We start from the raw sequence: 25,014 nt of genomic DNA, 5'->3' as shown, positions 1-25,014 counted from the left end.
AAAAGCAATTGAGAAACGCAGAAAAGAATCTCGATAACAACTAACCATAGTAACAACCAATTTCAAGAACTACGTGAATTCCTTTTCTATTATCATCAACCAAAATTTCAATTACAATCCAAAAATTCAAAAATAAAGAAAAACAAGAATCAAGAAACTAATTCCCCAAATACAAATCAAAAATGGAAAAAACTACTCAACACCAGATTCACGGTGTTGTGAATCATATTGTGCAGCCATAGAATAAGAAGAAGAAGCAAAGCATTGAGACGAGAGCAACAGATTCGAATGCCGTAATGATTCCCCACAAAAAATCATCAACAATGGAGATGTTGATGAACTCCGACCACCGCGCCGTCAATGATAACTTTGACTTTGCCCAACGGAATAGCGATGCCATCAGTGAAAGAACAATCTGTTAATTCCTTTTGTTTCGTGTGTCTTGTGTGTGAAAATAATAGAAATCGAGATTCGGCTATTTATATCGAAAATTTAATCACCGTAAATACTGGCTTAGCTGTAATTAATTGTTCCATGAGTTAATTATTAGTGTGGCGCAATTTTTTGTTTCCAAATCGTTTGAAATTTGATCCCGTGATATAAGACAGGTCTGGGAAAATGAGACAGAGTGGGGTCTACTTCCATATATGGCGGTAAAAGCTTTTTTGAACTAAAAAAAAGGACTTTTGAAAAAAGCAGTTTGTTACTATTCAATTAATTAATTAATTAATTAAATTTTGATACTTAATTACATATTTTTCTTACAGTTACTTTAGTTTTTAATTTTGTCTCTTATATTAAAAATTTTTAAGTTGATCCCTTATGTTATTAATATCAAAATAAGTTTGTCTTTTTCGTTAAATTTTTAGTTAATTTCTTTTAAAACTTTCAGATAGTATCCTCATAAGTTGTTCGCCTATGCAACTCTATTAGTCACGTGGACGATTTAAACAAAAACTTGACTACAAGGACCAACTTGAACTTTTTTACACATAAGAGACTAAATTGAAATATAAAATAAATATAGTAGACCAAATATGCAATTAAGTCAATTTCGATTTATTCTTAAAAAAATATAATTTTTGTTCCTAAGATAATTGAATTATTAAACTTTTAATGCAGTTTTTTCATAATGCATAGGGCTTAAATCCTAAAAGAAAAATTACACGGGAATCATCCGGAAGTAATTCCATTACATTAGCTAGCAAAAAATTTTCATTACATTAGTTGGATATCGATATCTTATAAACAGAATTTCATATCATGTTATATTTTTATATTAAAATAAATATATTTTTAAATAAATTTTATCTATGTGTCTTGATACCCAATTAAACATACTATGAAATTTATCTTTATAAAATCAATATTTAATAAAGAAATATTTAGTAAAAGACATGTCTCTCTTTTCATTCATTTATCTTACCTAAATAAATTTTTAAATACAACAAATAATAGATTAATAGTCATTAATAAAAATATATGAGTCTGTTTTTAATCTATATAAAATTATCAAATATGTTGTTTAATATGGAGGGTAAAACAAATAATCAATGCGTATCACCAAAAAAAAAAAAAATAATCAACGCACATTATTTTCCAATTTTTCATGATTGATTTGGACAATTACACTAACAAACACCCATCTACCCATCCACCTTGAGTCACTCACACCAAATAAGACAAAAAAATATGAAATTCTTTTCATTTGGGAGGGAAGTTTGAAATTTTAAACAAATTTACACATGTTAACGTTTTCAACTTGACCACTTTTTATCCAATGGCGGAACCAGGGGTAGTTGGGGTGTGCTACGATCATCCCCGAAAAAATGAGAAATTACTTTAATACCTTTGATATTTTTATAGATAATTATGCGAAGCCTAGCGGGTCTGAGCATAAGCCCACACCCTTTGCATCCCGAGGTTGTGAGTTCAACTCCAGCCAGTCTCGTTTTTTGATTATTTATTCTTTTTTCTTTTAAAAAAACCATGTTAAGCTGGGATTTATTGCCTATATGACCAATTTGTTGCAAATGAAAAAACTTCCTACATAATGTTTTTCTTTTTTGCAACGGAAGGTTCAATGAAGTTTCTAAGTGAGTGGTTGAATTTTTTTTTCTTATCAATTCTCTGGACTGTGTTTGTGTTTGATACAAACCTAAGTCCTCTCCATTTCCAAACGGTTATGTGGAGGCTATGGATTGGAGAGAGAACAAAAAGCAGTAGAGAGAATTGTCAAAGGAAGAAAAAAATTTGGATCTAGGGTGATGATGAAATATTAGATCAAATATGTTAATTTAATCTAATGGTGGAATTAAGTGGTACACCGGTGAGACTACTAACAATGGTTTCAACACCAAAAAATATTCAACACCCACTTTTTCACTCCACATCATTTTCTCTTTCTTCCACCTAATCATTCAACACACATTCAACTTTTACCCTCTCCAATGGTTTTTATATTCAACACCATACCCCACCACTTTCTCTACCCCACCACTTTCTATTTCATATTCTTATTTAAATTTTAATTTTTGTTTTTATGATTAAATAACATTATAATTATCGATTAAAATTAAATTAAAATAATACACTTAACAAAATTTATTTAAATATTTTTTTTTTATTTTCTTAATTTAAAATGCAATACATCACACAAATAACGTAATTAGTACGATACAAATTAACTTAAAATGCAATACAACACACAAGTTACGTAATTAATACGATGCAAACTAACTTAAAATACGAAACAACACACAAATACGAAACAAATCATCTTTAATCCTGAAACATTCCAAATTTGGTCCATATGTGCTTCACTAGATCTGCTTGCAATTCGTGATGAGCTTTTTGATCACGGAACTCAGATCTAGCACGCACATGATTTGCAAAAGCGGGTAATACCTCGGTTGAATATGGTCGCGGTGCACTAGATCCACTTTCCTCAGACTGCTCAAAATCGGTCCAACGTTGAGCATATGAATCTCGCTCATCCTCAACAATCATATTATGTAATATGATGCAAGACCTCATGATGATACTCAGATCGGCTATGTCCCACAAGCGAGCTGGTTCACGGATGATTTTAAATCGAGCTTGAAGCACTCCAAATGCACGTTCGATGTCCTTCTGACATCCCTCCTGATATTTTGCAAATAACTTATCGGGTTCACTTTGAGGAAGTCTAATAGATTTGACGAAAGTTGGATAAGAAGGGTAGATACCATCGGCTAGATAGTATGTCATATCATAGGGACGTTGATTCACATAGAAATTCACACTTGGAGTCTTTCCCTGTTCCACGTCATCAAAAACAGGTGAACGGTCTAGAACGTTTATGTCGTTCAACGTTCCCGGACATCCAAAAAAGGCATGCCAGATCCATAGATCATGAGATGCAACTGCTTCAAGAATAACTGTGGTGGTTCCCTTATCCCCCCTAGTAAATTGACCTTCCCATGCTTTAGGACAATTTTTCCACTCCCAGTGCATGCAGTCAATACTCCCAATCATCCCTGGGAACCCCCGTAGTTCACTTACATGTAGTATTTTTTGCAGGTCATCTTGGGTTGGTGCTCTGAGATACTCTTGCTCATACAATCGTATGATTCCTTTACAAAATCTACGTAAGCACTCTAATGCAGTAGTACCTCCTATTTTGATGTACTCATCGACCGCATCTGCTGCCATACCGTATGCTAACATTCGCATTGCTGTGGTACATTTTGCTAAAGGTGATATACCTTCTTTCTTGGCAGCATCAGCTCGCTGGGTGAAGTAGTTATCACTACTTGAAAGGTCCCCAACGATTCGAAGGAAAAGATGTTTTTGCATGCGGTACCGACGACGAAACATTGCATCGTCATATGTAGGCTCATCGGCAAAGTAGTCGTCAATTAGTCTTTGGTTTGCAGCTGGATGATCTCTATTGACATATTTTCTACTACGAGGTGCACCATCTTCCAATATTTTTTTCCGACGCTCTCTAAATCGGTTGAGTACATAAGTGTCTTCAACTTCACGATTTTGCAAGTAGGCTGCGACATCAAAATCATCGCTCGATGGATCCATTGTTTGTGATATTGGAAGTAGATTGGGTGAGATTTAGGATATTGATACATAAATGGATGAGTCCCTATATATAGATTCAATTTGGTCCACTGACGGATTTCAAATAATTATTGTATAGAGTTAATTATCAGATAAGAATTGAGTGGTGGACACAATAATTAAAGCAAGTTGGGTAGTGGACACAATAATTAAAGCAAGTTGGGTGGTGGATACAATAATTAAAGCAAACACGTAGTACAAATACTTAAAACAAACCTTACACTGACATATCACAATAATTAAAGCAAAGACTACACTGACTTATTCAATCACAATAATTGAAGCAAACACTACAGACAAATATTTAAAGCAAACACTACATTGATTGAAATTAATTATGGAAACAGTTCTTGGGCCAATGTGTCCAACATGGCTTTCTTCCGGTCATCGAGATTCTCATCAGAACTTAACTTCAGATACATTTTCATTTTCTTAAGTCTGTTTTTCTCTTGTTGATTGGAAACTACCATTGCCAAATGTTCCACCTCTTTCTCCCTCATTTTCATGTAAGTATCCCATTCTTTGTCCACCACCTCTGTGGGTGTGGAAGCTTTCTTTTTTCCCTTCTTTTTGGCTGCATCCCTACCTATAGGACGAGCACTAGATCCTACAGAGTTTGAGCCACATGCATCACTCTCGTGTGATCTCTTAGATCCACTACTTCCAGATCCTACTTGACTACTATAACGTGGTTGATCACGGAGAGCATTCCATTCTTCCATTAAAGTGAACTGAACATTCTTCCCACATGCATATATTTCCTGCGCTTTTGCCAAAACATCATTCTCGGACCAACCACTTCCTTGGAGACGCTTAGCGCCATCATAAGCGCCAATCCATTTACCCAGTATTTTGTTCATATAATTAAAACGGTTTCGGCATGCAACTCCATCACGCGGAGGATCGAATGAGCAATGCTCATTACAATAGTCAGCAATTTGACCCCAATATGTTTCACCTTTCTGGTTTTTCCCGACAACACTGCTTGTTCCAAATTTGATCCACCCACTAATTAGCACCAAATTTTGTTCAGTGTTCCATGATGGTTGATGGTTTTTCTTGCTCACAGGAGTTGAATCTTCATTAACAATAGTTAATTGTGTTGAAAATTCGGGAAAGTTAGTTGTACCACCACTCGAAAAATTTTCATTAACCATCGGCATGTAACCATTAAACGGGGGTGTTTGAGATGGATTTCTCAGCATAGTTCCATAATATGGATGAAAATTTGGAACAAAGGATGATTGGTTGAAATTTGGTGTTAAACCAAAATTAGGTGTGTTTTGAGGATATTGATTGAAAAATTGATTTGAATTTTGATAATTGTTGGGATTTTGATAATTGTTGGGGTTTTGATAATTGTTGGAGTTTTGAGAATTGTTGGGATTTTGAGAATTGTTGGGATAATTAGAAGAATTGTTGGGATCCATTTCACTAAAAAAAGATTAAAACTTCAAAAGAAAGACTAATTAGAAAGTTAATAATAGATAAAGATAGTGAAAAATTTGGTTTTTTTTTCTGTGTCCAAATGAAATGAACCAAGTCTCTATTTGTAGAGAAAAAAAAATCACGAATTTTGGTATAAAAATTAAAAATTTAAAAATTAATTTTCAATGAAATAATTGAGTTCAAAGGATAAAAATCATAAAAATCCACCGGACCAATCAGCAGCAGCCACGTGGCTGCCTTTATCCAAAGTCTGTTTCTCTCTCCGCGTAATCTGCAGACCACTCTCACTGTCCGCGCGTGTTTCACACGCGCCAGTCTTGGCCAAGGAAAAATTGCCACGCGTCCCTCTCGTGTCAGATTCAACATGTTGAAAGAATTCATCTTCTCCCTCTGCCAGCAAGCTTTCAACAGGTACCCTCCAATGGTTTCAACTGTTGAAACACACATTCAACACCCTTTTTTCATACCATTGTAAATGGTCTGAGAGATTTGATAGAGCCCTCATCTTAGAAGCCACCTAAAAACAATCGTTCTCTTTTAAGTATACGTGTAATATGATAAAATATATAATTTATTTATGATAAACTTTGTAAGTATTTGTTTAAGGCAGATCATTGATAATTTCAAGTCACTTGGCATGTGTAGAATAACATTTAGGATATGCAATTTAATTTTTTATGATCAAATTTGAATTTTTTAATACATAATTTTTTATATGAAATAAAAAAAATTAGCAACCCCCGAATTTTATTTTCTGGTTCCGCCACTGCTTTTATTGCGTCAAAAGAACAACTCCACCACCTATATTTTGGTTATTAAGTTATGGTTCATGGAGCTAGAGTTTTTAATTAAAAGAAAAAATTCATAGAAATTTAGAGTGATATGATGATGTCCAATTAAAAATAGAAAATATTTTAAGGTTTAAATAACGCTTATAAATATATTTACAAATTTTATATTTACTTTTCTTCAAAAGAACCGACTTAGATTAAGGTTTAAATATTTTCTTCAAAAGTGAATGTATTTTGACCAAATACATTCACTTTTATTAACCACCTTTTGCTTATATTTTAGGACGGATGAAGTACACCAACAAATTGAGAGAGAGAAAGGATCGGTTATGGCAATGACGGCTGCAGCAGTAGTTTTACTTTTTCATTTGCATAAAGGTTTAAAAAAAAAAATTGGTAGAAAGGTTTAAATGTTTTATCAAGGGTAAAATAGAAAAAAAAAAGTATAATTTTTGACAAGATTAAAATAAGTTAGAAATTTCTTAATATACATAAAAGTGTCGCAGTGACATATATTTGGTACGGATAGACTATTGGAAATATATCTGTGGGGTGTAAGTAAGAAACTAGTTGGTGTAACTAGCATAAATCTAAAACAAAAATGTAAACTTGAGCCGTCTGAATCAACGACTGCGCCTCTCCTCTTCAGCCGTAGAACTGAGCGATCAATAAACCCTGAAACCATGTCCGACGACAAACCCGCCACAGACCAATACGGCGTCCTCCTCTATTACAACTACGTCGATATTCCAAACCTCGACGACCTCCTCACATTCTACCGCTCCAATTGCTCCTCTCTCTCCCTCCTCGGCCGTGTTCGTCTCTCTTCCCACGGCGTCAATGTCACCGTAATATTAAACCCTAATCCTCTTCCCTTTCTTAATTTTCTCATTTCATTCATTCTAAAAAATTCAATCTCACTTTCTTTCATTTCAATGTAGGTTGGTGGCAATTTATCCTCTTTGGAACGACACATTGAAGACCTCAAAGCTAATAGTACTTTATTTCATGGAACTGATTTCAAACTTGCAACTTGTCATCAACCGTTAAACGACGACGTTGCTAAGGAGTGTGGATTCACTTCACTCTCGATTCGAATTGTCAAGGTTATTATTACTAGTGTTATTGATTTTTTGCTTTTTTATTTACTCTGTGTTCAATTGTGTATTGTACTATTGTTAAGTTGTTATATACTTATTACTATCCTTATGTGGAATGAGTAGGAACTTGTTACTTTGAGTTCTCATCCATTATTGAAGTCACCAGAAATTTCCAATGCTGGAAGACATTTATCAGCACTTGAGTTTCATTCAACCCTTCACAATGCTAGTAAGTTGCTATACCTTGACATACAATTGATTTATGTATTTTTTCGTTTGTTATATTGTACTCCGGATTTATTATATTTGGGCCTTGTTTGGATAAGGAACTTAATTAAGAGCTTACGTTACAAGCGCTTATCATATTGGTGCTTATGTATAAACTATTTCTATAACAAAAGATAAAATAAAATAAACCTATTTTCAATATAAGCTTTATACTGTTTTCATGAACTATCTAAGAGAGCTTATGGAAATAAGTTGAAAAGAGCTTATGGGCTTGTCGTAAGTTGTTTTTATAGGATCTCCAAAACAGTCTCGCAAGTACTTATGCTAGTAGATAAGATCAAATAGGCCAATTCAAATGGACTTTTCAGTCACTTTTATTGTTTTGTCGACATGTTTATTCCGTTCCTCCATTTGAAATCTGAACATTATTTTGTATGATTCTGTCCTTTTTGTAGATAAGGAGAGTCCAGAAAACAGTCTTGTTTTACTTGATGCAAGGAATCTATATGAAACAAGGATTGGGAAGTTTCATGCACCAAATGTTGAAACTTTGGATCCACAGGTTAGGCAGTACAGCGATTTCTCCTCGTGGATAGATGATAGAGGCGAGCAGTTGAAAGGCAAAAATATCCTCATGTGAGTGAATTCCTCATTTTAAATTTTTTAGTAGTAATTTTTGGTTTGCTGTTAGTATTCTTATTTTAATATGATTTAGTATATATGTTATTAGGGATTAAGGAGTAGCATTTTAATACTTGAGTAACCTATTATAACTTATGGTGTGTAATTTCACTTGCTGGTTACAGGTATTGTACTGGTGGAATCAGGTGCGAAATGGCATCAGCATATATTAGGTCAAAAGGTGCTGGGTTTGAGAATGTGTTTCAGGTAAAATCCTTGTTTGAAAGCAAGAAGTTTGATTTTGTCATAGATTCTTATCTTCATACTTAATAGTGAAACTGTGTTTGGGAACAAACATTTGACAACAAGCATACCGTCATTCATAATGACCTTGATATCAGTTTGCATATCCTTTTATATAATAAAAACTTGTTATAAAACATGGTCAAAAGTGTCAGTCCCGCTGATGGCCAGTATGTTTTGTACTTTTTTCCCATTAATTAATTGCAGTTATTTGGTGGTATACAACGGTATTTGGAGCAATTCCCAGATGGTGGTTATTTCAAAGGAAAGAATTTTGTTTTTGATCACAGGTATGTCTTTAGTTGTCACATTTTTCTTTTAGGCATGAATCTGTGTATAATTTTTAATTCTGCAAGGATTGGAATATTGATATTACATTAAGCTATGGGTCTCAGAGACCCCGTAACCATAGCAAAGTTTTTGGACTGATGCTATGGTTAACCTTATATGACTAAATTTAATTTGACAAATGAAATTATTTAAGCTATGGGTCTCTGAGACCCCGTAACCATAGCAAAGTTTTTGGACTGATGTTGTGGTTAACCTTATATGACTAAATTGAATTCATGATCTGGTTATTCAACTTGGTTCTATATAGTAAAATACCATTCAAATAACCAAACTGTTGAAAGAAAATATTGTATTAGCCTATTAGGTCACTTGTTCCTGTCTTCTGGTAATATAACATGCGGGGCTTTCTATGCAATGATGGTTTCTTTATCAATTTACAGTACTGAGATTATATTGCAGTGTATAATTTTGAAAGCCAGTCAACATTTTGCAACAATCGGATGAAACGAATCCTTATTTCATTACTTCTATGGCTGTAGGATATCAGTTGGAGGTTCAGATGCTAGTACAATTGGTACCTGTCTTATGTGTCAATGTTCCTTTGACGATTACTCTTCACGCTGTCGATGTACTTATTGCAGAATGCTTGTCTTGGTTTGCCATAGTTGCCAGGTATGACGTAATATATTTTCTGTGCCACCACTTTTGTTTGCGTGCCTCTAAAATTCATACCATTCTGAAGGAGTGGGGGGGGGGGGGGGGGGGTGTAAAGGAATATAGCGAATTGTTAACAAATCTATAAAATACATCACTTCTTCTCTTTATTATTTTATTTAGATTTTTTGCTATTCTGTTTTCTGGGGTTTTGATTTCTTGTTTTTGATGCTATTGTGGTCTACTAGAATGAATCTGCACAGTACGTTTGTGAGCTATGCCAAAAACAGGGTAAGGCTGTTGGGTCAAAGCAGTTAATTGAAAATGATGATTCAGAAAAATCTCTGCCAGATGTTGAGTTCCAGAATTTATCTTCAGATACTATGCTCTTGTCTCAAGCGCCTAGAGGGGACGGTAAGGTCCGTGATCCATATTGCTTTATCAAATCTTGCTTTGATATGTCTTTTAATCAAATTTTAATTTTTAAGTTACTGATTTTTAACACTACAATTTTTGCAGTGTACTGAAAATTTTCAAGTCTCCTAAAATCTGAAAAGTTGGTAATTGAAAACCCATCTATAATTTACCAGAAGTGTGCAATTCCTGACATTCTGATGAATAATGTTTTCAGACGTAAGCACCTCAAGAAAACTGAGAATCTTATGCTTGCATGGGTTTCGGCAGAATGCTTCCGGTTTTAAGGGAAGGACTGCATCGTTAGCCAAAAAACTCAAGAAAATTGCTGAATTTGTTTTTATAGACGCACCTCATGAGGTGCCCTTCATTTATCAAACACCAGTGCCAGTGCCCCAGGTTAATGGTGCATTGTCCTCTTTGCCAGCTAGTCCACCTCCACCTATGGAGAATTGCAAGAAGAAGTTCTCATGGTTTGTAGCACCTAATTTTGAGGGAAGTAGTGGTGTTGAGTGGAAGGTAGCAGACGGTCCATTTGATCCGCTTCAATACCAGCAACAAACTGGTGGATGCGATATTTCAATATCACACTTAGAGAACGTGTTCTCCCAAGAAGGGCCGTTTGATGGAATCTTGGGTTTTTCACAGGGAGCAGCAATGACTGCGGTAATCTCTGCACAACAAGAAAAGCTAAAAGGTAAAATGGACTTTAAATTTGTAGTCTTGTGCTCAGGCTTTGCTCTGCATTTGAAGGAGATGGAGTGTAGCCCTATCAAGTGTCCCTCTCTTCATATTTTTGGTAATGAACATGGTCAAGACAGACAGATAGCCAACCAAACAAGCAAGGAACTGGCTTCTCTATATGACAGTGGTTGTTCTGTGATCGTTGAACATGACTGTGGTCATATAATTCCTACTCGGTCCCCATATATTGACGAGATCAAGGCTTTCCTTGGGCGATTTCTGTAAGAGAGGTTTAACTAAAAAACTAATTTTTTTTATACTATTCAAAATTTACACTGTTGCTTGATAAATAGGTTGGTCAAAAAATTGTACAATGCCCTATGGTAATGCAATTGCCTAATTAAGGACGTGGATCTTGATTATATTTCACAAGTGTGCACTGCACTATGTTCAAACAAATTAGTAGGTTGTACTGTGAGTATGTAATTGTTAGGAATGTTGTGTGATTTATAGTGGCAGAGGATGCAAACACAGCCATTTGTTACTACATCAAGGGGCAGGGTTTGTAGTATGGCACTTCGCCTTGAAAATTTATTGCCTTTGCCACATACGTGGGTTTGGTCCTCCAAGGCCTGTTAGAGCTCTCTTCAACCTGCTCATGGCTAGATCGACCGGTTTCGTGTTTGTTAAACTATAGGATGTCAAGAATGCTGTCAAACTTTGACACCTTATGCTTAAATCTCTTTTGTGTCTCTTATCTTACCGGCCAAACTACCTACTGGAGGCGATCTCTTTGTGGTTTGAACATTAGAGATGTTACCTTTCATGAATCAATTGTGTTGTGAAGATAAGCTAGCAAGAAAAGATGCTTACCGGCCAAACTACCTACTGGAGGCCATCTCTTATTCGACTACTTTCAAAGTCTAAGTTAACATTTGATTTTTTTTTTTAATTAACTTAAAAGTTAAAACTCACCGATCACAATATCAAATTTCACTTGAAATAAAAATCTCAAATTTTCATCATTTTTATTTTTTTTGAACAAGCTTTTCGTCATTTTTATTGATGTTGAATTTGTTAGTTTTTTATGAATTCTATCCATTTAAATGAATATCGCCTTTTGGTTTTAAAAAAATAAATAAATCAAATTTTCATTCTTTTGAAACCATAATATCTCATTCAACAAATTTCCTTTAAACTAGTCAAATTTTCTACTTTTATATCTGAAAAAAAAAACTCAACAATCAAACCTCCAAATATTTTGATAAAATACAAGAAATCAAGGTCTTTGGGTAAATTAATACTCCATTCGTTTTTTTAAAGTGTTTTTAACGTCGGATTTAAGGGTATGATTTGTCAATTGTACCCTTTGTCAATTACTTATCTTTTTCAATTAAAAAAAAACTTATCTTTTTCAATAAAACTAATTAATGCTATATATTGGATTTTTTTGTACATAACATATTAAATTTTTGTTTTTTTTTACATAATTATTAAATTTGTTGGAAAAAGAAAATGTGTGAAAAAAAAGAGAATTTATTGGTGAATTAAGATGAGGGTATAATAGGAAGATAAAGTGCAAAAATACATTTTTTTAATTTGGTATTACTATTCTAAAAGGACTCTTAAAAAAACGGAGGGAGTATATATTTACACGAAAGCATATTTTTTTTATAATTTTTATGCGAATCTATGTAATTATATTTCTACTCATATATTACTACCTCCATTTTTCTTTTAAGAGTTCTTTTAGCATGGTAACACTAATAATAGGCTATATGGTAGCTCTTAAAAAAAAGTATATATGGTAGAAATAGTAGTAATAATAATTATAATGGTAAAAAAAAAAAAAGACAAGCATGTGATTTTCATTACAAAATAAGGATTGACAACCTATAAAGTCATTAAGTCACATAGGTATCTGAAATGCACTAGTGATAACGGTTATATGTTCATTACAAAATCGAAATCACTGTTATATGTTATCAAACAGCAGCTAGATCAAATTCAACTTCACCATTTGCATAACCAAAAATAATAATGATAAGTTATTTTGGAAGAGATAAATATAAACAAATTGATGTTAAACTACAAAATAAGAACAAAAAAAATAAAAAAAGAAAGAATAAAACAATCAAACCGTATAATCGAACAACAAACCTGACTCAGATTAGCATCCAGATCAAGGATGCGAGTAAATTCAATTTTATCAAACCAAGAAATCTTGCTTTGCTTGCGCCAGGAAAAAAAGCCCTAAACTGAGCAATTGTTTCATCGACTGTACAACCTAGTCCAAGCCTCCAATATTGCGGTAAAGATATATTGTCCAGAAAGTAATTAAAATTAATAGATATAATTAAATTTAATAAAAAAAAATAATTATACCATAGGGATTTCTGGACCAGGTTGTCCGGTTTGAAACAATGAAACAGCAGCCCCAGAGCGTACTCTAAGAACAACTATTGTTATTTTTATTTTTTTTGGTTTACAATGAATTGAGGATCGAACCCAGAACCTATAATGTAATATTCAAACCCCTCACCACTAGACCAAACCTAAAGGCTTCAACTATTGTTATCTTTAACACATAAGATTCTTGTAAATCATATTAAACATCAGATGCAAGAAGATCTAAGACATTTTATTATATTATATGCAGAATATCAATAAATAAAAGAAAGGCCTACATTTTGAAAAATAGGAACAACTTATGTCAATCCACATATTATACATAATTATACATAATTTAAATGTCAAACAAAACAGAAGAGAACCAATTTTAAATCGAAGACAAGTGTTTGAACCCACTGGCTAAGTACGGCTAGCAATTCAAACACTCGGGAAAATATTGTTTGAGAAAATATTGGAGTCATTTTCGAATAAAGTACTCGATGTTGGATCAAGCATTCAGTTTGTTTAGAAATTTGGTTTGAAAATGTGGAAAATTAGAGTTTATGCCTTGTTGATTTAATGAAATAATTTCAAAGGGCTTGATTAAGTTTACTAGCCAAATTAATCTAATGACATATGATGATAAAATAATAATACATAATAATAGTCATAACGAACAAATAATAAAATGGTAATTAAAGACGGTAATAATAATAATAAGCCTGTCTTCCGAGAGGTCACTTGGTTGAGGACTTGTTCCACAACCTAGAGAAACTCGGTTCGAGACCCGGTACCGAGAAAAAAATAAAAAATAATTATTTTTAACAAATAATAATATTATTGGAAAAAAAGGTAATGAAATGATTATGGATAACAAATAAAAATGAAACTCATTGGAAAGAACCTTGACCCACAAAAACTCTAAGAATAGTGAGGTGTTTTGGGTTGAGGTGAGTAGTGAGGTGTTTTTATAGGCTGAGAGGTTAAGGTGAAGTGAGATTTCGGGTGAGGAAATAAATGAATTGAGAGGTTGAGATTGTGATCCATCATGTGTATTGTGATTAACAATGCATGATAAAAGAGGTTGAGATTGTTGTCAGTGATAGCCGATATGTTAGGATTACATGAATAACCGTGTGTTCAACAATGATCGTATGTTCATGTGACCCTTTGGTTGAGTTGGAGCCTGAAATGGGGGTGTGGAGAACTCATCACTGAAGCATGAAAACATCTTCAACTTATCCGCAATAACAATGTAGTTTTGAATACCCTTCTCCGCATGTCTGTTTCTTCTTTGTATTTTGGTACCCTTCTCCGTGTCTCCGCGGTTCACAAGTTTACTCAGCCGTTACGGTTTCACTCTCCGTTAATCACGATTTCTCTCTCCACCTCACGTTCTCACCAACCCCGGTCATGATTTAGAGGTAACACTCTTCTCTTAGGTTTCATGATGTTAAAATGTCATTCCAATAAATTTAATATAATTCATACATGAATAAGTAGTCACCGATAAACATTAAAATTATAACTATCACATGCGAGACAACAATCTTACACTGACGAGTAACTTTTTACTGGACTATTTTGTAATTTCGTATTACAATATTCTTAAATATTAATTTTGAAACATAATTTTGTTTCCAATACTAATTTTTTTTCTCAAATATTCAAACAAATTTTGGTAATGCAAACTTATTATGTAAACGTAATTTTGTAATGCAAACAAAATTTTGTTTCAATTGTTTAAACAAAATTGTGAATCATAGGGTTTTTTATTGACATTTTATAATTTTAGGGGGTATTTACCTATTTTCAAATTTTATGGGGTATTTGACAAATTTTAAAATTTCAGAGGGTATTTGACATTTTACTCAAATACATTGCCTAAAACAAAAATACATCGACATACTTACATGCACAAAAACAGCACAATGATACACTTTTTTACACCTAAGAAATTGAAATACCTATGAGTTCCCAAACTACCCTAAATTATTAATTTGTACGAGACTTATATTTATACTCATATAATAATAATACTAGGACCTAATTGTTTTGATGATTTTTACGAGACTCTCACTAAATATGTTTTTATTTTTTGGGTTACACCAGCAACTTCATTTTTTTCTTTGGTACAACAAACCACCTTCATATTTTCTTTAGTTCTTTTCTTCTTTTTTGTGCGTGATTATTCAAGCCCATTTTGATAAATCCACACTCAAAAGTAATTTTCATCTAAATTATCCAAATATTATGATGATGCCTCAAATTTATTTATTTATAAAATTGATATTATTTAACTCATATAGTCATATTTTAACAAAATGAATTAATTCAAAAATGAAAATACAGTGAAACCAAACACACGCTTCACTTTAGTTAGACAAAATCACAAACAAATACAACGAACGAGCCACGCCACGAAGCACAAAACAAATCAAGCAATTGCAAAGTGCAAAAGCGGGTTAACCCTCTTCAACTCTTAAACCCTTTATTATTCCAGAGTTTAAAGTTTAAACCTCTTTGTTTAGTTTAGCGAGTTCAACGCAAAAAAAAGAAGCATCAGAGAGATGCAGAGTGTTGTAAGAAAACTAACCAAAACATTCTCAAACAGACATGTATGTCCATCGCTTTCTTCTACCTTGATTTATATTCTTATTTGAGTTAATTTGAGTAATTGTGCCATTTGCATGTTTCAGTTGCAGGTTTTAGGTTTTCGTTCCTATTGCAATGATAGGATTGCTGTTGATATTGGACAACCAACCCCTTCATCTCATCCACATGTATGTACTATTTCATAACATCCACATTTTTCATAAATCAATTATGTTCCTGTAATTGTTTGTTTGTTTAAATTATGTTCTTATTTGGCAATTGACACCTAAATTTGTTTTACACTAACATCTAATAAGAAGTAGTTACTTTGCCACTTGATACATTCAATTTCAAAATATACTTGTAAGTGTAGGATGACGTGATCAATGAGTTCTTATTGGATGTTAGTGTAAAACTTGTTTACATTGCTGGGGCATGTCTTTTAAACTCTAAGTTAAAAGAAAAAGGAATATGCACCGACAGTGTAAAATAATTTTACACTGTCGACCAATAACAACCATGTTTTCCGCCACATCACCCACTTTCTTGATATGACATGGCAAATTGATAGTTTTTTATTAGATGACCGTGTAAAACTATTTTACAATGCACCGAGAATAAATTTGGTCCCTAACTTTATCCACTTACCATCTATTTAGTCCCTAGCATACTCTGAAAAGGACTAATATGAGTAAAATTGATAGAGTCAGGAACCTTTTTGAAATATTCATAAAGTCAGGGATCTAGTTAGGTGACATACAAAGTCAGAGACGAATTTGGTAGTTTACCCGTTTGAAAGAGATAATTAACTTTTAGAAGTCGGCATTAGTTGGTAAAATACTATCGGTATGTGATTATCATTGTATTTCCACTTGTGTTTAATTAGAATTTTAAAAAGTATACTTAATTAATTGTAAAATTCTGAAGTATTCACCAAGTGATTGACATGCTTAGTATGATTATCTTCATGCATTTAACTTGAATAGTTATTTGTTAAGATTAATTAGCATTTTCCCCCAAAATTTTATGTTGCATTGTAGCTTCTAAAAGATGGGGAGATCACACCAGGCATATCTAGTGAGGAATACATCCTAAGAAGAAAAAAGATGTTGGAACTTCTCCCGGAGAAGAGTTTGGCTATCATTGCTGCTGCCCCAGTAAAGATGATGACAGATGTCGTGCCTTATACATTTCGACAAGATGCTGATTACTCGTATATTACAGGCTGCCAACAACCTGGTGGCGTGGCCATTTTAGGACATGACATTGGTTTATGCATGTTCATGCCAGAAGCCAAACCTTATGTGAGTCTGATGTGATGGGTTATACTTCTTTTTAAAAAATAGAACACTGTTGTTTCTATTCGTATATTCTGCAACGCTTATCTATGCCACAACCTTTTAGTTTGTTGTTGTTGTTGTATTATCATCATCATCATCTCTGGTGACACTTGCTGTTTTTGTTGAAAAAAAATTTCCACTTAATTTTTTTTTTTGAATTAACCCTTTATTTTTTTTGGCAGTCCTTAAAAGATCCAAAAATCATGTGCATATTATCCTAAAGAAATTCGTGAGGGACTTATTAACATATTATTTTTGCAAAATATAGTAGTATAAGGACTTTCTTTTATTGTTGAAAAGACTAATTGCAAAAGTCATCGTATATTTGGGGATCAAAAATATATTTAAGCCATAAATATTTGAACATTAATCTGATTATCAACAAATATCTTTTCTTTTGAAATCTATATAGTATTTCAATTGTTTGTTATGTTAGAGTCAATCATCCGTTGATTGGGTCATCATGTGGGTGATTTTTCTTGCCATTTCATCTACAGTTATAACATATATGAAGTTAACATGACTTTGAAAGCATAAATTTGTCTAGGATGTGATTTGGCAAGGGCAAGTAGCTGGAGTTGATGCAGCATTGAATACATTCAAGGCTGACAAGGCATATCCAATGAGAAAATTGCACGAGGTGAATCACTAGTCATCTATTTTGTCCTCTACACTTGAACTATTTTCATCGATAAGCCTACTGGTGGCCTGCAGCCAAGGTTGCCGGTTTTTCCATCTAAAATGTGACTTTAAGTCTCCCTGGTCAAACAATTACTTCTGTTCTTTAAAATATTTTCAATTTTAACATTTTTAATTACTGATTCAGATCCTTCCAGATATGATAAGGGGATCCTCAAAATTGTATCACAATGTTCAGACTGCTACATCAGCATATACGGAACTGGAGGCCTTCAAGAAACTAGCTTACTGTAACAATGTAAATGATCTATCTGTTTATACCCATCAGCTGCGATGGATAAAGTCTCCTTCAGAGCTGAAGCTGATGAAGGAATCTGCATCAATTGCTTGTCAGGTACGTTCAACTCTATTGGATGGCTAACCATTTGATGACTAAAATTCTAGAATTCTTAGTGAGGCTGTTTTTGCCGATTTGTTTAGGTGGTCATGGATCTCAAATGGTAAGAACTTGATGATTTGAACATTTTCTGGTTTTGAATAGGCTCTTTTGTTGACAATGATGCATTCAAAGGCATACCCTTTTGAAGGTATGCTAGCTGCAAAGTTTGAATACGAATGCAAAATGAGAGGTGCCCAGCGAATGGGGTGAGCATTTCTTTATTTTGAGGGACTACTCCTCTTAATGCAATCCGTTCACACCTGACTACTTTGTGTATTGTTATTGATAACTTAAAAAATCTTCTACAACAGTAACAGAGAATTAGTTCATTAATATAGAAAACTAAATGGAAGTTTAAGCATCACTTGTGTTCACAACTAATGAGATGATTTTTATCTTCTTTTTCTCCCTGTATCAGATTTAATCCCGTGGTTGGAGGTGGGCCTAATGGAAGTGTTATACATTATTCTAGGAACGATCAGAAGGTAAATTCATTTACTAACTGCCATCTCATAGTATGTTTAATTTCATGTTTTTTTATCTTTATCATGTTTGACAGATTAAAGATGGAGATCTTGTATTGATGGATGTTGGATGTGAGGTACATGGCTATTCCAGTGATCTCACACGTACCTGGCCACCTTGTGGGAGCTTCTCTTCTGCCCAGGTTAGCATGCTTCGGTTCCTTTTATAAACCCTATCTACGTATTTGAGAGCTTAAGGCCCATATACTATTGAGAAAATATTTTGTTTTCATTTATTGTTTTCACTTTTAATTACAGAGTTGATACCTTGTCTTCATTATGTTTTCCGTTTTTAACGATTTGTACAGAAAACACCAAAAACAATCTGTTTTTGTTTTCTGTTTTCTTGATAGCCAATTTACTAATCATTTAATAGCAATCCAAGACAAGCAGACTGCGTAGTCTTTGTTTTCCATTGCAGACCTCATTCCATGATGAGGTTAATTGCATGGATTTTATTTTATGGATATGTATCTTCTCTCAATATGTAATGCACTTTTTCTGGATCAGGTTTCTTTGATGTTGACCCATTGTTAATTTAATTCCACTTTTGATTATAGTAATACGATCTTCTAAGCTATGATATCCTTATACCTTGAGTAGAAAATAAAAGCTTTAATTTTTCTATAATCATTCTAGTTGTTTCTTGATGTTATAACCTGAAGTCTTGCCAATTTATATGGAGTTCCTTGACAAAAGGTAGATGGTGGCATGCTAACATAGCCCAATATTTTGGGACAAATTCATTGTTTGAATGGATGAAATATACTCTAAATAATTTGTTCATGCATGGACACTTGGACATTCAATTTGTGATAAATTATCCCTTCTCATGGCCCCTTTCTTTAGGGGATTTGATGAGTCTAAAGCTTGCACTTGCCCAACATAGGGCATGCTATCATGTCATGTTGGCAGAATCTTTCTTTGCTTCTGCTATTCCGTGGCATATACATGTTTGAAATTTGGTTTCTGTTCCATATTCATGCCAATGAAATCTGGTATAAAATAAAACTGTTAATTCCACTTGTTGCTTTACCCTTTTAGTCTTGTCACTTTTCATATGAATTTCATGGTTTATCTACTTTTCAGGAAGAGCTTTATGAGCTTATACTGGAAACAAACAAGCATTGTGTGGAACTTTGTAAGCCAGGTGCTAGTATTCGACAAATACACAACCATTCGGTACGTCCATAATCTTATCGTTCTTTCAATTTATAAAGATGCAATGATGAAGTCATTGTTCTTATCCTTAAAAAAAGTCAGTGTCCTTCTTGAGACTTGGAGTCTGTTTGGACTGGCTTATTTGAGCTTATCTACTGACATAAGTTTTGTGAGACTGTTTGGAAGAACTTGTAAAAAACAGCTTATGACAATTTTCATAAGTTTTTTTAAACTTAGTTTCACAAGTTCTCCAATATGGCTTATAAAAACAGCTTGTAGCATATATAAAAAAAAATATCTTTATTTTATCTTTTGCTATAAAAATAGCTTATGTAAGCTTATACATTAGCACTTATTATGATAAGTGCTTGTGCTATAAGCTGTTTATCCAAACAGGCCCTTGGTCTAATAGCTTAAACTTTTAGGAGTTGGTGATTGACATGGTATTGGAGCCTCTTCAATTAATTGTGTGTCTGATTCTACATTAGGAAAGCCAAAATCAAATTTGATTAACAAAGTTTGTCTTGAATGTTTTGCAAAATTAAGTTTATCTAAAATCAAATTTTCAATCCAAACACGCTATAAATTGTAGGGAGTTTAATCCTTGTTGTTCTCATACTTTATAAACAAAAATTAAATTTTAATGTAAGGTAGGTAGGCCTGCGATTGCACATTTTAATTTTGGAGGTGTATGGTGAAAAAAATGCCTAAATGCAAATTCTGTCGCAACACTAAAGATTTTTAGTAAAACTGAATCAATATTATTCCTAGATATTACATTTACCTTATTTGCTTTCCCCAATGCATGCTAAAGACTATCTCATAATCAGTAGCATCCATTAGAGTGTGCTAGTAGTCTGAGTTTCTTCTTGATAGATCCTTTGGTGTTTAGTGTCCTTACTAGCTACTTGAAGCTTATTTAGCTAAAACAGTGAAACATGTGAAATGGTCTGGTTGCATAGGTTGAAATGCTGCAGAAAGGACTCAAGGACTTTGGAATTTTGAGAGACACCGGAAGCAGTTCCTACCATAAGCTGAACCCAACTTCTATAGGTATCTTGTTCCCCCCTGTTTTAGCTGACAGAGCATGCTAGATATGCACTTCAGTTTTTTTTCTTTCTTTTTGGTTATAGATATTCTGTTCATAAGCTAGTTTGACATCTGAAATAAAAATATGATGGTAGCTAATAGAGAGTGGAGAGATATATTCAGTTATGTTTTATTGATGCAGGTCACTATCTAGGAATGGACATTCATGATTGTTCAATGATCAGCTTTGACAGTCCTCTGAAGCCAGGTGTTGTAAGTGTTTTCCCGACGAAGCTTTGACTGTCCTCTGGATAGTTTGTTATATACATGCATACTTTTCTTTTTATACATGAGAACCTAGTGGCCAACACACGCGCTCGGGGAGTGGGAAGGGTGGAATCCTGGGATTGAACCCATACACCCGCATAAAGCGTCCTCACAGCCAACCACTTGGTTGTAGCAATGGGGACAAAAAGGAGTCTAAAGATCACACACACATTCTGTTTTGTTATATACATGCTAATATACATATATTTTATCACATTCTTAATGATGATTTTCCGATTGTTATCATTGCATTTAATCCTCTAAAGTGAACCTCTCACTTTAGAGGAGGCAAATCCATGAAAATACAATATAATTCATATGGACATAATGTATACTCATTAAATAACAGTCGGTTCTTTTTAATTTGTGAGCAGGTAATAACTATTGAACCGGGAGTATACATCCCATCTTCTTTTAATTGTCCAGAAAGGTACTTTTTTAAGTTGATTGAAGAACTTGTTTTAACAAATTGATTATTACAAATTAATAATTTTGTTTGCTTGTTCCTATTATATATTTTCCCGGGTTACCAGCTATTTCTACAAAACATTCAAATTCATGCGAGTTTCCTTCCATTAAACAGCTTCAGGAATTTTATTTTTCATTTTTCCTAGAATCTGATTGTGTAAACCAATATGCTAAAACCAAAGTTGGATAACCCTGGTTGCTTCTTAATTTAACGGATACTTAGCACTGATTTTTCTGCTTAATCATTATCAATCCTGTAAGTTTTTGATCGATTCAAATAAATGGGGGTAAAAGGAATTAAAATGAGTTGAGTTTGTTTGATAGGAATTTTGGAAGGAGGTTAATCATTTCCTCGTGGCACCCTCTTATGTTATCCATGTATGTGACCCTATGCCACATGGAGGATTTAAACGGGAATTTGACTAAAATGACTGACCAACTTGAAATTTTTTAAACATAGGGGACCAAATTGAAGTTGAAATTAAAGTAGGGGACTAAACATGCAATTTAGCCTTTTTTTTAAAAGATCCTTATATTTAAGGACACAGGTAGTAATTTTATTTTCCATCCATTACATTTTTCCATCCTTATGTTATCCATGTATATTTTCTATCATGTCCTACTGCAACCAATGACCGCATTATCATGGCCCTACCTTTACCAACCCTTAGCTTCCACTGAACCAGTTCCATCCCCAAGGGTAGTTTTGTCATAAAAAAAAGTATTATTCCATTCCTGTTTGATTTGACGGAACATGTAAAGTATAATGGAGTAATCATTTAATCATATTAAACATGCTAATGGAAATGACTATTCAATTCCATTCTTATTAAATTCATTCCATTTTGATTTGAACCTGCTGGGACCTGAAGTTCTACGGAAGTATTACTCGAAATTTTCAATCCTTCAAGAGACTTGTATTGTATACAGTTTTGAATCTTGATTTTTTATTTCGGAGTTAAGTATGTTTTTTAAGTTGATTTGTTTCAATTGCAAAACAACTTGTACACTTGAGCTTAACATAGTATGAAGTTCATTTTTTTCTGGTCTGTATTCTACTAGTACTCGTTTTACCTTTTTAGTCATTCACTCTCGTCAACTTCAGTTACATCATTCATTGATCTCAATCTCATATCATTTGGTCACCGTGTATTCCATGTGCGCATTTAAGTTGATCCTCAATCTTGGCATTAAATGTTTCAGTTTCGTATGTGATGTCCAATGCAGGTACCGAGGAATTGGGATAAGGATTGAGGATGAGATTCTCATTACAGAGACAGGTTATGAGGTAATTTCTTTCTCTAAAAGTATTGCAGTTGAAACTAGTTTATTTGTGACAGATAGAGATGTGCTCATGACACTTCTTTTAAAACTTGAAATAATGGATGAAGGGAAGGGAATAGGTCCTTTAATTTTAAAATTGTGTTGGTTTGATTTATCTCTTTATAAAGATTCATAATTTTTTATAGGGTCCCATCTATTTAATATTCATAAAGATAGACATAGTAAAAAAGTTCGTTAACTGTCGTATCATATAACATTTAAACGTAGAGAGGATTATTCAAATAATGAATCAACTTTCGTTCATAAAAAAAAAATGAATCGAGTTTCAAGTAAATACTTGATCCTTTTTTCATTAAAAAAAAAAGCGAGCTTGCTCATGAAACTTTTGCTAGCTGTAAAAGAAGAGGGTAACTCTTCATTCAGCATCAGCTACACTATTTGGTTTCATCTATATTTTAGCATTTTCCTTAAACATAAACTTGAGTCCTTCATTTCAAAAATAGAAAATATTGATTGGACAGAAGTTTTTTAAGTCATCAATTCATTGGAAAATGCCCCTTTTTGTTTATTGTTTTCTTAACCAATGTCTTAAGGGCATTTGCTTGCATGATCCTAATTTCAAACATATACTAGTAGAATTTTAATTCTCTTGGTCACTTGTTAACAAATCATTAAAAAAAAGTTGTTAAAGCCAATGCATGATTAAGTGATATAAGTAACTGTGGTGACCTTTTTTCCTCAAGGATACCAGTCCCTTGATAAGTTGTTTAGTGGTACTAGTAGTATTTTATATGTGGTTGGTTCTGGTAATACATATGGTTGTGTACAGTACCATTAAATTTGTTCCATTTTCCATGTAAGTTGTGTGGCTGTTTTTGTTTAATCTGAAACCAATAAATACTTGCTATCAAATTGGGTATATGCAACTTTTTTCCATACAACTAATGGCCCCAACAACCTAAAATAGTAACGCCTATAAGCAAAAATATTGTATACAACAACTTTCTCTTGTATAAAAAAAAGAGGAGTATTATTTTTAAACCCTAATTATGATCTTTAGAAAAGAGGAGAATGAAGTGGCTAAAAAAATTAATATATTATATACTTTTATTCAAAACAGGGCTACAAACTTGGCTTCGGCCTTTTTGTATTCCAGAAAAAAATAATGCTACAAACTATGAAGCACAAACATTCCTCGGATTAGGTGTGTGCCGGCGTCAGGCAATGCGTCGGTATCTGGCAGGCACCGACACATGATTACATTGAATTATTATTGGCGTCCACATGTTGGTGTCCGTGTCTATACAGAACTTAACCTAAGTTTTATGACACGTACTTGCGCCCATTCTTGAGGTTAATAACTAATAATATTATGCACCACAGGTCCTAACAGCATCAATTCCTAAAGAAGTGAAGCAAATTGAGTCCTTACTCAACAACTTCAGCCATGGAATAGGATTGGATAGCCAAAATAACTTGAGAGCTACATCCAACTAATATTGTCCATGTGCATTAAAGAACTGGAACAATGAATATGTGCATTGCATTGTCAAAACTTTAGGTAAATTATTTACATCCCTTACTTTTTTGCCTCCTCCATATTAACTTTTAGCTGAGCAAACATTCCAACATGTATTCTACAATCTTAGTGAAGAGGAGGGTACTAAAGAATAGGAGAGAATGTGGGGGCAGGCTTTCCTTACTTGTTTTGGGTTGTTCCCTTATTTTTGTGGACTGATAGAGTAGTAGGTTTCTTTTACCTAATTGTTGCATAATTCCTACTTGGTTTTATTGCTGTAAATTATTGATGATTTTATTAAATGGCCAGTTCCATATAAATTTTCTTCAGCAGTTTGAAATTGTAATGTAATCTTTACAACAATGGAAAGAGTTAATTTCTATGTATTTTCGGTATAAATTTTTTACATTCATTTTATAATATATCCTTGTCGAAAGTAAGTTTTAAATAAAAGGTGGACCAATAATAAAGAGAAAAAAAGGCTATTAATGAGAGTATGAGTATCATGTTATTTTTTTGGTCAAGTAGACTTATTATCATGTTTAATCACATGTTAAAAAATCTTAGTTATCTTTTGTCACTTCATGCTTTTCTTGGAGCTAAATAGTTGTGCTGTTATGACAAAGATAGTACTACTACTTTTTATAAAT

General features: G+C 33.3%; 4 protein-coding genes across 11 annotated transcripts; 2 read left to right on the top strand and 2 right to left on the bottom strand.

Annotated features, from left to right (window-relative positions):
* Positions 1 to 2,781: 2,781 nt before the first annotated feature.
* Positions 2,782 to 4,074, bottom strand: LOC123888477 (putative nuclease HARBI1). The gene has a single exon (XM_045937542.1). The coding sequence runs from the start codon at positions 4,072 to 4,074 to the stop codon at positions 2,782 to 2,784; it is 1,293 nt and encodes a 430-aa protein (XP_045793498.1).
* A 157-nt stretch (positions 4,075 to 4,231) lies between these two features.
* LOC123888917 lies at positions 4,232 to 5,543 on the bottom strand. The gene has a single exon (XM_045938111.1). It carries the CDS (start codon positions 5,541 to 5,543, stop codon positions 4,449 to 4,451), a length of 1,095 nt encoding a protein of 364 aa, XP_045794067.1. The 3' UTR covers positions 4,232 to 4,448.
* A 1,328-nt stretch (positions 5,544 to 6,871) lies between these two features.
* Positions 6,872 to 11,075, top strand: LOC123888544 (rhodanese-like domain-containing protein 6). Of its 7 annotated transcripts, none has more exons than XM_045937647.1 (10): positions 6,896 to 7,201; positions 7,295 to 7,459; positions 7,577 to 7,682; positions 8,137 to 8,317; positions 8,488 to 8,569; positions 8,813 to 8,895; positions 9,436 to 9,568; positions 9,799 to 9,964; positions 10,182 to 10,929; positions 11,002 to 11,075. In XM_045937647.1, exons 1-10 carry the CDS (start codon positions 7,037 to 7,039, stop codon positions 11,033 to 11,035), a joined length of 1,863 nt encoding a protein of 620 aa, XP_045793603.1. In that variant the 5' UTR covers positions 6,896 to 7,036; the 3' UTR covers positions 11,036 to 11,075. The 7 variants fall into 7 exon arrangements, with proteins under 7 accessions (XP_045793671.1, XP_045793603.1, XP_045793810.1 ...); XM_045937854.1 differs by lacking the exon at positions 11,002 to 11,075 and adding an exon at positions 10,070 to 10,106 and having other exon boundaries at positions 6,897 to 7,201; positions 9,799 to 9,969; positions 10,182 to 10,303; XM_045938038.1 differs by lacking the exon at positions 11,002 to 11,075 and adding an exon at positions 10,070 to 10,106 and having other exon boundaries at positions 6,897 to 7,201; positions 10,182 to 10,281.
* A 4,321-nt stretch (positions 11,076 to 15,396) lies between these two features.
* Positions 15,397 to 24,750, top strand: LOC123888428 (intermediate cleaving peptidase 55, mitochondrial). Of its 2 annotated transcripts, XM_045937521.1 has the most exons (15): positions 15,403 to 15,438; positions 15,594 to 15,657; positions 15,739 to 15,822; positions 16,675 to 16,938; positions 17,522 to 17,614; positions 17,801 to 18,007; positions 18,155 to 18,258; positions 18,471 to 18,537; positions 18,612 to 18,719; positions 19,666 to 19,758; positions 20,700 to 20,790; positions 20,969 to 21,039; positions 21,468 to 21,523; positions 22,789 to 22,849; positions 24,229 to 24,750. In XM_045937521.1, exons 2-15 carry the CDS (start codon positions 15,610 to 15,612, stop codon positions 24,340 to 24,342), a joined length of 1,461 nt encoding a protein of 486 aa, XP_045793477.1. In that variant the 5' UTR covers positions 15,403 to 15,438; positions 15,594 to 15,609; the 3' UTR covers positions 24,343 to 24,750. The 2 variants fall into 2 exon arrangements, with proteins under 2 accessions (XP_045793533.1, XP_045793477.1); XM_045937577.1 differs by having other exon boundaries at positions 15,397 to 15,657; positions 15,745 to 15,822.
* Positions 24,751 to 25,014: the final 264 nt, after the last annotated feature.

The sequence above is a fragment of the Trifolium pratense genome, linkage group LG1, assembly GCF_020283565.1.
Source record: "Trifolium pratense cultivar HEN17-A07 linkage group LG1, ARS_RC_1.1, whole genome shotgun sequence".
Taxonomy (NCBI): domain Eukaryota; kingdom Viridiplantae; phylum Streptophyta; class Magnoliopsida; order Fabales; family Fabaceae; genus Trifolium; species Trifolium pratense.
The sequence above is the reverse complement of the archived record's forward strand: the minus strand, read 5'-3'. Positions and strand labels throughout refer to the sequence as shown.